This window comes from Atheta coriaria, unplaced genomic scaffold, assembly GCF_025399875.1.
Source record: "Atheta coriaria isolate IRGN ID8LTWV9N9 unplaced genomic scaffold, Caltech_Dcor_3.1 hic_scaffold_3_pilon, whole genome shotgun sequence".
Classification (NCBI taxonomy): Eukaryota; Metazoa; Arthropoda; class Insecta; order Coleoptera; family Staphylinidae; genus Dalotia; species Dalotia coriaria.
In genome coordinates this window covers 11247471-11259537 of record NW_027045445.1, presented here as the reverse complement: position 1 = coordinate 11259537, position 12067 = coordinate 11247471, and the positions used below count along the sequence as shown (strand labels likewise).

The 12067-nt window shown below is 36.0% G+C and overlaps 1 protein-coding gene across 8 annotated transcripts in view; it reads left to right on the top strand.

Moving 5' to 3' along the window:
- dnc (phosphodiesterase dunce) overlaps nucleotides 1–12067 on the top strand; it is a 97999-nt gene that overhangs the window by 31354 nt on the left and 54578 nt on the right. Inside the window, exons 1-2 of one of the 8 annotated variants that reach the window (XM_065317939.1) lie at nucleotides 3964–4213; nucleotides 4732–4979. The exons of 5 other annotated variants lie outside the window; for them this stretch is intronic. In XM_065317939.1, coding sequence (XP_065174011.1) covers nucleotides 4861–4979 — 119 coding nt within the window. In that variant the 5' untranslated portion in view covers nucleotides 3964–4213; nucleotides 4732–4860. Of the gene's footprint in view, nucleotides 1–3963; nucleotides 4214–4383; nucleotides 4980–9969; nucleotides 10487–12067 lie in introns of those variants that run through there. 2 more of the 8 variants (XM_065317938.1, XM_065317943.1) reach the window with 2 other exon arrangements.

Sequence of the window (12067 nt, the reverse complement as noted above, 5' to 3'; positions counted from 1 at the left end):
TGATTTATAAATGAGCAATTTACAACCCATTTTACTTATTCAGTGTTTTCTATTAGGCAGATAACAAAATGTAAATAAATCTGAAATAATTGGTTCTAAATATTTTAAATTTTAAACTCTAGTGTGTAAAAATTTACTTTCCACACTAGTGCTTAAAATAAACCTTTGTATAACCGCCAAAAATAGTTTTCATGTCTTGTTAGTTGATCAAATATTTAAAATGCACTTACAACGATTTCGTTCTATTTTAAAGAGTAGATTTCGAGGAATTCTCTAGAATTTTGAAAGCGTAGGCAACCTATATGCAAACCCTGCTGAATATCGGCATGCTGGCATGCCTGGATGCGAGAGATAACAGCAATGGGACGAATTTCCACAATTTGCATATTTCACATGTTCACATTTCACACATACACACGTATTTCTAAATATATCGCAAGTCTAACAAAAGCCGCGGAAACAGGTTATGATTGAATGCAGTGCTAATAAATGATTTGTACGCTACCCATCTAACACATTTAAGTAATTGTTTGATGGTGTGGTTGCGCCCTTGACCTTTTTTCCATTAAATTTGCGCGATAAACTTAACTGAATGTCAATGCCATGCCGCCCCCACGCGGCGGACGGTGTGCCAAATATAGTCGACTACCCTTTTAGGACTATTGTTTGAGGTGGCGGCGGCGACGTTGTATTAACACTTACAATAATTAATTTCTTGCTGTAATAGAAGTGTACGAGTATAAACATGTAAATGTAATTATGCAACCAACATTACATCTTACACACTTCCATTTATCACCTGCAAGTAATTTAATGCTTAGTTGGAGTAAAATTTTACTAATAACTAATTAAAAGTTTATGTTCAGCTATAAAAAATAGAATTCATTAAAGTTTTCGGCTAATTCCGATTATTGTTTACGCGCTTCGTGCTCGCATGCGGGTTTTGTTTGGTTTCGCTTTGGTATTGTTGTTGTTTTGTTCTTGTTTGTTGTGTTTGTTGTTGGGAAAAGTTAATTAACATGGACCACCGCTAGGTGGCAAGTTGGTCATGTGTGTGTCGTCCCGATTTCGAATTCGGCGCATGCAGAGATTTCATTAAATCATGTGAAATTTTAATTAAATTTGAAAACGCCATTATTCACATACACACATTTATTTATACTCGTATATTCCGATTACATACGAGCGCCAAATGCGAGTGCTGGCACATTATCTAATGATTTAGTATTAATTAATAAATACCTAATTAATTTGATTAATGATTGCGTGAGTTATCGACGTATTAATTTGTGTGACATTCTTTTGTATTTTGTTTGATGGACATGAGATTTTTGTCATTTTGTCATTCCGAAATTAAAACGAGGAAAAAAGGGGTTGATGGATTGTGTGAAATTGGGATATTGGCAGATAAATTACCAATTTTGTTGGCGCATCGTCCAACCGCGTGAACCGCATCAATTCATGCAAATCGAGAATATTTAAATTTTTATCAAATATTGAGAATTTACTGTTTTTTTTTATGTTTAAACGTTACCTCCATTTTATGATCTACTTTATAGTACATTTTGATACATTTAAAAGCAGAAAAGTTTTAAATAAAACACGTAATAGGTACTTGAAAAAGTAATATTTCGTTCAAAAACTAAACGGAAAAACTGTGTGGAAATTTCGCTCGCACGTCATCACCATTGAAAAGCGAAATGTTATAATGGCGTAGCGAGAGAGTCGAAATTCATGCACGTGCCATTTAACAAATTACACTTTTTTCGCTTATAGGTAGATTTCGCCAATCTCGTGATATATTTTTGGCATTTTTTTTTTCTATTTTTCAGCGGAAAAAGTTTTGTAACTTTAGACGATTTAAAATATTCGAGTGATTTTTTTCCCGCATGTGCAATTTGCGTTTACTTACTCTGCTTGCAGATATCTGAAGAACAGAAGATTTTTTTCTGCGTTTTTTCTTTCTTATTCATCTCTTTGCTTTCGACATTCGAGTCTTGGTTTCGGGTTTCTTTTGTTTAACTTGGCAGTTTTTCACTTCTCAACTCGCTACGTCTCCAGATAGCGTGCTTTCTTTAGAGTTTAGACTTTAGAAAAATAATAGGAGTAAGGGTCGTATTATGAATGTAGCCTTTTTACGTAATTATTCGAAGCACATTTTGAAAATTAATTTTTTACTATTAATGAATGAAAATTTCTATAAGACCACAAGAATATAAAAATACATCGGAGATTAAAAATTTTAAAGTAATTAAAATTGTGAAAAACTCTTTTATGAATTTTTGCGTTAAGATTTTTTTATTACTACGTCTTCTGGTTTGATGAAGAAACGATGAAACGAATAGACGTCCCGACCTGACCCATCACGTGCCACATCCACAACGCTTCGAGCAATTGCACTCTGCACTCGTTCATCTTCCCTTCAGCTTCGTCGGCTACTTTAAACTCTGAGAAAACGGAAAAGCGGAACGACTTTTCATTGCGATTTACTGGTGCAACCAGGCCAACGTAATACCAAATTCAGTCAAATTCAGGTTTTATTTCTGCACCTGGCAAACAGATCGTAGTTTGAAACCTCGACCTGAGATTCGCATCTTAAGTCAAATATTTTTTACTTTTTTGCGTTTTTTGAATTGCCGGGTATATAAAATGCTCTAACGATTTTTCATTCGAATCGAACTCGTCGGAAACTCCTGAAAGGATCTGTAATAAAATGTCAGTTTTACTGCTTTCGTTTTAAGGCTTCTCGCGAAAATGAGCGAAGATGAGAATTTCGGCGCGTCCTGCAGAAGTGCGCATGCGGATGTAAGGATTTTTCGTGTGAGCATCCTGAAACGAAAGCAATGCAAAACGCTTTTATGCGTTTCACGTTTTAGTGGCACTATTTTAAAACATTTTATTTATGAAAGTGCAATAAAAACAAAAATTAAACCTGAAAGCATTTTAGTAATATTAGATTAAACTAAAAAGTTGTTTGGGTTGCATACTAATAGATTCCAATACTGTCCATTTCATATTTACACAATTATATTTAGTGCAAAATATAAACTTTCAGTTTATCAAAGTTTAAACATCTACACACTACCAAATGTTTATGAATCGTGATCCAGCTATAATAATCTATATTTACAATCAGAATAATATTTGAAATCAAATATCGAATAGCACATGGAAAAATATGAGCAATTGACCGCTACCAATTGGTGTTCAAGGCAAATTATTAAAAATGTGCGCACGCTAGCACTTGATCTAAATTTAGCCCGAAATATTTTTAGATTTTAAATTTTCCAGATTCAAGAAGTCAGTGCCTTTAATTCCTCCATTCCTCCACACGGTAATACCTCAAAATTTATTAGTCAATAATTTAGTAAATTTTTCACAGCAATTGCCTATAACTATAAATAATTGCACGAAGATCAAACGTGTCGCTGGTGGAATTTTTGTCGTTTTGCCATTTAGTGTCATTCATTCAATATATTTCAATATTGCTTTCGATATTATTCAGAAAAAAACATACACCGTTTGGCACACGTCCCGCAAATTTCTAGCGCGTGACGCGTGTTAAATAAACAACATTCACGTAACATGGCCGCGTGGACATTTTTAACCTCACTTGAAGTTGAATTCGAATAATTTGCGTTCCACTCGCTGATTAATCCTTAAATTTACTTTGGCACTCAACTCGATTTTAATATGTTACGGTTGCATTTGTGGAACATGTAAACGTGTTTCTGAATCAAGGTGTTTTTAAAAATGCGTGACATAGAGTAATTTGGGTTGCATAACTATCAGTGATGTGGGTAAAATAAGTTGCATATATTTAAATGCAAAATAATATTTTGTAAATTTAAAATCAACTTATAGTTGCTAGTGGGAGAGGTGTACATACACGCAATATTTGACGCCCTCGTAATTTACTCCTGCTGGCGTCGAGACGCTTGCCGCTCATTGGCGCTCGCAGATCACATCCGAACGCGTGTGTAACAGCATGTTACACATTTTGCGCGCGTGACTCAATATCAGCGTGCGTTTCACCCGTCGACAGTTTTATTTGATTTGCCGTTGATTTCGCGCCTCGCGGACTCCAAAAATTAATTTCGTCGTGAGTTGTGTTCGCAAATCAGGCTCAAACTGATTGGTAATTTTATTCCTATCGAATCACTTGGGAATAAATCCCTGACACGGTTTCAAAGTGGCGTATTACATACCGATTGTAAGAATAACACAAAAATAAAAGATTATACTTAGAAGTTGATGCTTTACACGCTGGAAAAGTTGCCTATAGTTACTAAAAATTACAAAAAATAAAAACAAATGAATTCATAGTTTCTCACAAGTAATATTTACTTGAATAGTAATTAATAAATTAATTATTGTTTACAGTACGCATCCGAGTTGAAATTATAAGCTTTGAGTGTGCGCAGTAGTGTGCTTGAAGTGTAACAAATTAGCGCCGAATATATAATGACAGCCATGACTATGATGACACACGTTTGACGCCCAGCACAAAATAATAACTCTCCGTAGACTTTGATTGATGAAAAAGTAAAGGCGATTTGTTTGAACGCGAACAAAATTAAAAACAAAAACAAGTGCGTGAAAAGTAGCATATACCTCTCAAACATACAGAGTGTTTGCGTGTGTGTGTTGTTTGCGTTTTTGTTTTAAGTTTTGGCTGAGATAAAAGAAGGGTTAAAGAATACCGAGCGAATAAATGCGTGAATAAAATAGGATGCGCGCGATCGATGCACCGTCGACGACGGCAGCAACAGGAGCGGCGGCAGCAGGAGCGGAGGTGGTGGCGGTGGAGGCGGCAGCAGCGACCATCATCTCGCCTGGCTGTTGCGCGACGTCGTCGCGATGAGCGGCGGGGAGCTGAAGGTGCCCGAACTGCGGCTGGGCCCGCCGGGCGGCGGTTCCCAGCTGCTCGTGCCGCCCTCGCCGTCGCAACCGCGCCGCCGGCACAGCTGGATATGCGGGTAAGCGTATACACATTCCACTCATGTATTCACATTAAAAATCTACTCATAGGCAACCAAGCTTACACGATTGCCGTGTGGGTTGCGTAATAATTTGTGTTGTTACAAATTTTCACTCAAAAACATTTTGATTAATGACCACACTTGAGTGAAACTTGTTATATCATTCATCTTCCTTCTATAAGTATCAAAGATGACTATTGAGTTGCCTATATTCTTAAAATTTACATTTAATTTCCTCCTTTTTATTAACACTTGAGTTTTACTCGGGGCGTATTTAATATTAATGCTTTCGGCATTCAAAAATAAAACGCACACAATCACCAAAACGATTCGGATTCAAGTTTTCGGTTTGAATGTGCCGTCACACTTATGCAGTCCTGATTTGCATTTTAAAACGTTTATCATGTTACGCTCTCATTGTGGCTGGATGTGGCCACTTCCAGATGCTAACTTCCCTGGAAATATTCAAAAGTGTCATTTGAATTCCATTTAAATACAAGTTATTTTAATAAAAATATCGTTGTAAATTATACGTATACACAAAATTTTAGGTTGGCCTAAAGTGGAAATTGTGGAAATGAAAATAAAGAAATTAAAGAAGGAAATTGAAGCGTAGCAAGAGAGAAAAAAAACACCAGCGACGTAAAAGGAAATGAATTAAACATTTCGTCCGGTGCGTTATTGTTTGTTCGCAATTTTTCTACGTTTCCGTTTTCACTTATTTTCTTTAACGCGCGTGGGCAAAATTTAAGCCGCTGGTGATAACAAATCCAATTTGCAAAGTTTTTCACTTATCTTTTTAATCCAACGCAAATATTCCGCGCCACATTCGCGCTGTGCTAACCATGAAATAAAACACGATAATGATTTAAATCTTCAGGCGAATACAGAGTTTAATTGTTTGATGCATTCGAGATGTGAAATTATTTCAACTTGTGTTTGTTTGTAGAGCTGAGTGGCGCGAAGTTGGCTCAAGTTTGGCTGTATCATTATACGCTTTCAAAATGCGATTCACCGCAATTTCCATGCCGCGCCACCACCATTTCGGTTTTGGCGTCGCGCTCCAATGGGCACACTTATCATTGTGATGATATCTGTCTGCATCCTCAAGAAACTCTGATGTAGTCTTGGGAAATAAGCGTTTTCGCCACTCACGCACAAATAAAATATTTAAATACATAACATTTAGTATGTGACGACATCTGTTGAAACTTTTTGCAACTTTTTGCAACGGTTTTGTGTTTAAATTGAATCTTGTACTACTCGTAAATACCATTGGGAAATAAGCAGGCGTGCGTTGAATTTACTTCGCATTGTTTGGTTTCCGGTTTTATCTTATATCTATGCATGGATTAAGTTTTTCGGCAAAGCTTTCACCTCTTTTTGCCAGCACTAGCACTATTTGAATTTTCGTCTTGTTTTCGTCTTGCACTGGGTACTGATAAAGATGCTCCAGCCTCGCTTTGGAATATACTAAAGTTTCAGCGTGCGCGCTTGGGTGGAGCCCGCTAATACCCATGAATAATTTAAACGCGCATGAATATTTATCGCAGCCGTGGCACGCAGCGCGCTGCAAAGGATTCCGATGCGACGCATCCGAAGCATCCGTAAACCTCAGAACCCGAAAAGTTTGCTTTCCTTTCACGCATTTATGCATCTCTACACATATTCATATTAGTATTTAGTATGCGCAGCATTATTCGCAATATCTGTAATACTAATATTTTGCAAAACACATTTTTGTGAATTTTAAAGGATGTGATAGGAATAATTTTGGTTTGAATGGTTTATCTTACCTATATATAGAAAAATGGATTTATGTATGTATGTATTTTATTGATTTTAAAACTGCTGGATAGATTTTGATGAAATTTTTAAATAATCTTCAGATTAGGGTTACAGGTGATTTTGTGAAGTTTGGAAGTAAGAATGTGACTTCAAGGGTGTAATATTAAGTATAAAAGTTAGTTATAATATTAATTCATTGTAGTAGTTAATTAATTGAAACTTAGAGGGCGCTAAAGTGTAGTATTTGCATTTCTTATGTAGTTAAATCAAAATTGATAATTTTATTATTGAAGTCGACACAAAATAGGTTCAAGAATCAAAAAAATTAATTAGTTTGGTTAATTTTTATGAAAATCTACGTTAAGTTGCGGCCCAAAATTGTAAAATATTTTTTGTGACTTGTATACATTCCTTGGTACATTTTACACCAACCTGTCCTCCCTTTGTGCGTTTGTGCGTTCTGACATTTTGTGGAATCCAGGGATCCTCGGACAGGATGTGCGCGACACGCGCCGTCGACTTTCGAAATTTGTTTCGTACATGCTAGAATTACCACACGAGGAGTGAAACAAGGGTTGGGGAATCTGACACTGGAAAATTCACAACTTGAGCATATAACAATGCCAGAAAAGTAATTTAAACTATACGTTATACACTATATCCTGCGAATACTTACTAGCTGCTTTTTTTACTATAAAATTTGCTTAAAAAAAACGTGAAAATTTTAATTTTAACATTTTAAAATATATATTCTCATTAACCGTTTTATGCTTAATAAGCTTTTTAGCAGCATTTTTTGTTCATTTGTTGCCCACGTTCGTTGTCACAGTTTTCGGTTCAGTTTTGAACTTTTTGCACAAAAAGTAACAAATTTGCTGGCGATGGTATGCCGTCGGATATATTTTGCGTTCGCTCGGCGTCGGAATAATGGAGTCCCGGGCACTTTGGGACTATTTCTCATTTCAGGGCTTTTTCACATCGCGCCATGAAAAGCGTCGGGTCGTTACGCTGCCTGGTTGAACCGATAAATAAAAATCTAATTTCTTCTTATCATCAAAATTAAATTTTCGAAAAATTAAAATTCAACTAACTGCGAGAATAATTTTCTCGTCTTCCATATTTTTTTCATCTTGAGATATTTGTATTTGCGATGTTGGATTAGGTTTGGGCATTTTTTTGGGGTGTTTCATCCCCCATTATTTATTTAGGTTATTTATGACCGAATAACATATTTCGCGCTTTTTAAGCATCCTACCAAAGCCACCCTTGCATCTTTGTAACCCGTAAATTTAACTAAATTGTACCCCGTTCGTGGAGCACTTCTTACTGCAAAGCAATTAATTTATCCTAAGAACCGAGATCCCTTAACTCGAAGAATTATGTGCTTTAGCCACTCCAGTGGTTTACATTAAGGGATATTTTTAATTTGAGCATAAGTACTTCCGGTTTTATACGTGCTTCTTGTCTATTTTATAATTTTCGCTACTCAGAAAAAAAACCGGATATGTTTTCATCTAGAAATGGCGTCGGTGGTCGCTTAAACAAGAAGGGGTGCGAAAAAATATTACAGCATGAATGAAAGAGGATGCCGAAAGGAAGCACAAGTGATGTCGGACACAAAAAGTCAAGACGCACATTTCTTTCTTCCTTTTGTAACCTTTTTTTGCTATTTATATTCCTAACCACCGTATACACCATTCTAACAATCAATTTTTTTATCATTTTTTTGCGCGACGATAAAACTTCTTTTTTTTTATTTCATGCCGGTGGTGAGACATTACCATTTTGATACAAGGAAAATATCGGAAAAAGGCCCGGCCGGAAATGCTGAAAGCAACGGAATCTTTTTTATTGCGGTAGCAAGCGGAAGCTTTCAGCTGCAGGCCGTAAGTTACAAAAGTCCAGTCAAGTGGATGTCCTGTCAATAACTCCTGTTGCAAAAAGCGCAAAAATACCTCTACATTAATATTAAAATATTCTGGAATACGCAAAAGTAAAACTTTAGTAATTTTCATTAAAACATCAGTAAATTTCGAATAATTACTACGTATTTTTTATAAAACTAAATGACTTACATTCTCTTCGTGATTTGCTCGATATCTAAATGTGAAAAGTTAATAATAGTTCAATTAATCCTCGATTAGCGAGCGTTTGATTGCACAAATGCGCTCGATTCAGCAATTCCACCAACCCTGAGCTTGATTTGAATTTATCGTCCTCGACTACCTCGTCTTCTCGCCTTTAATTATCAATCATCTCACAGTCACTAATTATCACCTAGCAATGCACAGCCTAACAATCAATTTCCCAACTCCAATTAACAAGCACTAAGAAAACTCACATCACAGTCGATATATTTTTAGATTTCACACTTGAATCGTGTGCGATTTCATCTCGAGTATTTATTTATAATTATTTATGAGGCGGAATAATTACACGTATGTGAATGGTGGAAGCGAAATGAAGCGAAACTAGGTTTGAGATAATTTATCGCACCTGCTGGACGTAAATATACTCAGCGACAAGTCGCGACTCGCACGTCAGCGTGAAATATTCTCGCTGCGCGCGCGACCAAATTTAGAAAATTATTGCTTTATTTTATTATATTTTAATTTATTTGGTGTGGTGTACACCTTGTAGAGGATTATATTTAGAAGCAAATATGTTTGTTTTTAATTTACGACTTGTTTTCGTGTTGATTGGGTGTATTTTTATTATTTTATCAGTTTGCTCCAATTTCGCTGCGGATGTGGCAGTTTGTCAAGAGACTTATTTATCGCGTCTCAACATCTTGTTTGTTTCTGGCTAGCCTAGGTTAACTTTCACACGGCGTTGCTGTTGATGGACGGGCGTGACGATGATGACAGTTTGATTGTTTTCGGGTGCGAATTTTCGCCATGTTTACTTAGCTTTCGTGTCAATGCCAAACGAAAAATACACATTTTTCTTACCTGCAGCTAATTTTAACCATTTTAGAGGCACTAAAATATTAATTTCTTAATTTTTACCTCTTAAATAATTGTTTTAAATATTTTTCTAAATTGTCTGTTTCTATTTCACTCTCTGCCATATTAATAGCTGAGTAAATCGAGTTGAGATCCTGTCGTGTGACTATTTATACCACACACAGATACTCACATGATATTTTCTATTTTCATTTTCCCTGCGAGATTTTACAACCAGTTGTTTCGATGTTCTCCTACGGAGACACACACGTTGTTTCTTTCTGTCGCAAAAAAATTCTAACCGAGAACAATTAAAACTAATCGATGTAAATTGTGAATCAAAACTCGATTACGTGGATCAGTGCAATTACTTGGAAGTTGGGAGTGCATTGTGTCGCGCAGCGATTGAATTTGAGTGATTTCGGGCATTCCTGATCGAATATCGGAATACACACGGTTGGGCCTTTTGAATTTGTGCTGTTGGGATTAGCTCAGTCCGCACGAGGTTTGTTGTTATGGCAACTGGCGCGTGATTCGAATGCGACGCCGAAATCGAATTCCACGAGACAAAAACCAAAAGCAAATCTAGGTTTTGGAAATTTCCGAACATGTGATGTTGTGATACAGTGAAAATTATAACTTTTATTGATTTTATTACTAGTGGTGTTTAATAATGTTGCGAAAAAAGTTTGCTGATGAAGTGCTCGCATCGGAAAAGCGCTGCATTCGACGTAAACGTGGCTGGACTGTAGTGGTTGGCCCAGAAATATGGTAAATAAATAATTTTATTGCAAACGTGTTGCGACTGCCTAAAATAAAATGGTTTGTAAATATATTGGCATATTGAAACGTTGAAACGTCCAATTCCTCAAATATTGCATGCGCATCGAAATTGAAATTCTTCGCAGTTTGCTGCTTTTCTCTTGAAGTTTTCATTGACTAGCTGGAGGGGAAAGTATTGCAACGGTATCGAAATGGATTTTCTTGTAGTCTTCGAATATTTGCAATGTTCAGAAATTCAAATATTCTTTAACCCTCTTCAAAGCGATCGTTTTTCTTTTTGCTTCACATTTTATATTTTATTGCTACTGTTTTATTCTGGCTTGCAGCGCCACCTACGCACTGAGTATTTCGAAAATTAAGTTATTTACAAAAATGTGTGTCGCATAATATTTGTGTGATTTCATGCGTTGTGTGTGATCCGTACGCGAGCTTTTAAGCTTCGGCGCACGACACACGAAAAATAGTTTCTTGGCACGCCGCAACCGCAAAACACGATGATTCGACATGCCGTGACGACATATTTTCATAAAGTTTAAACTTAAATCGAATACGAACTTCAAACGACATAGTTTCGCTCAAGTTTTATTCGAGATGTATTAATCTCACGACCAGGAAAACAAGGTGATTCATTTTCTAATAAAATTGCAGTAAAACGCAGGAAAAAGTTTAATATTTAAATGCTCTGGCGGTGTATCTGCGCGTCATTGAATTTAATCTCGAACAAAATAGTAAAATTTTCAATTTAAATGCTTACACCGTAGTTATCTGCCTTTCTTTCGTCTTCAAAGTTGAGATTTCAATCTGAATTGGTGCGCACTTTGCGTTTGTTGTATACTCGTATGCGGGGAGCGTTTCGTTGCGCTGCGTACTTTGCAGCGAAGCGGAAATTTGATTTTCCGCAATGCGAACGCGATCCTACCATCCTGTTCGAATGCGCTCGCAATTTCCCCTTTTTACGTATTACAATCTCGCACTATTTTTCTATGATATTCTTATTTCGAGAATATTTTGTTATGAGAGGATTTTTAGTATAGTATAGATTTCTTTGCTATTATTGTAGTGATTTCGATTTGGGTCCTGTCTTTGAAGCGCACGAAACGATTGCAATCCTCAACGCGACGAAATTCCAGGCGACGACGTGGTTCGTCTTTTATTTCGTTTTGTAGAAATCGCGATCGCAATCCTTCCTGCATTGTCGATTTCCGTTCGAGTAGTTTCCTAGATGGTAGATTGATCAATCGGAAAAGAGTGTCATACAATGGAAACGTGTGTGCAAACTTAAGAAAAAAATTTTTTTTTAATAAAAATAGTATTATGATAGAATATTATAACTAAATTTTGTATAAAGAAACGTTTTATTTTATTCATAATTCATTCATAATTTACGTCGATACGATTGAACAACACAATTCTTACATTTTGCATTATACAACACATCATTGACGTAGAAATAATTGAGATGCAAATCTGTTGCTCTTGACATTTGTTATCGAGGCAACATGAATAAAACCGATTTATCAATGAGTATAATCATATAATCATATTTTATTATATAAAATTGAATTAATA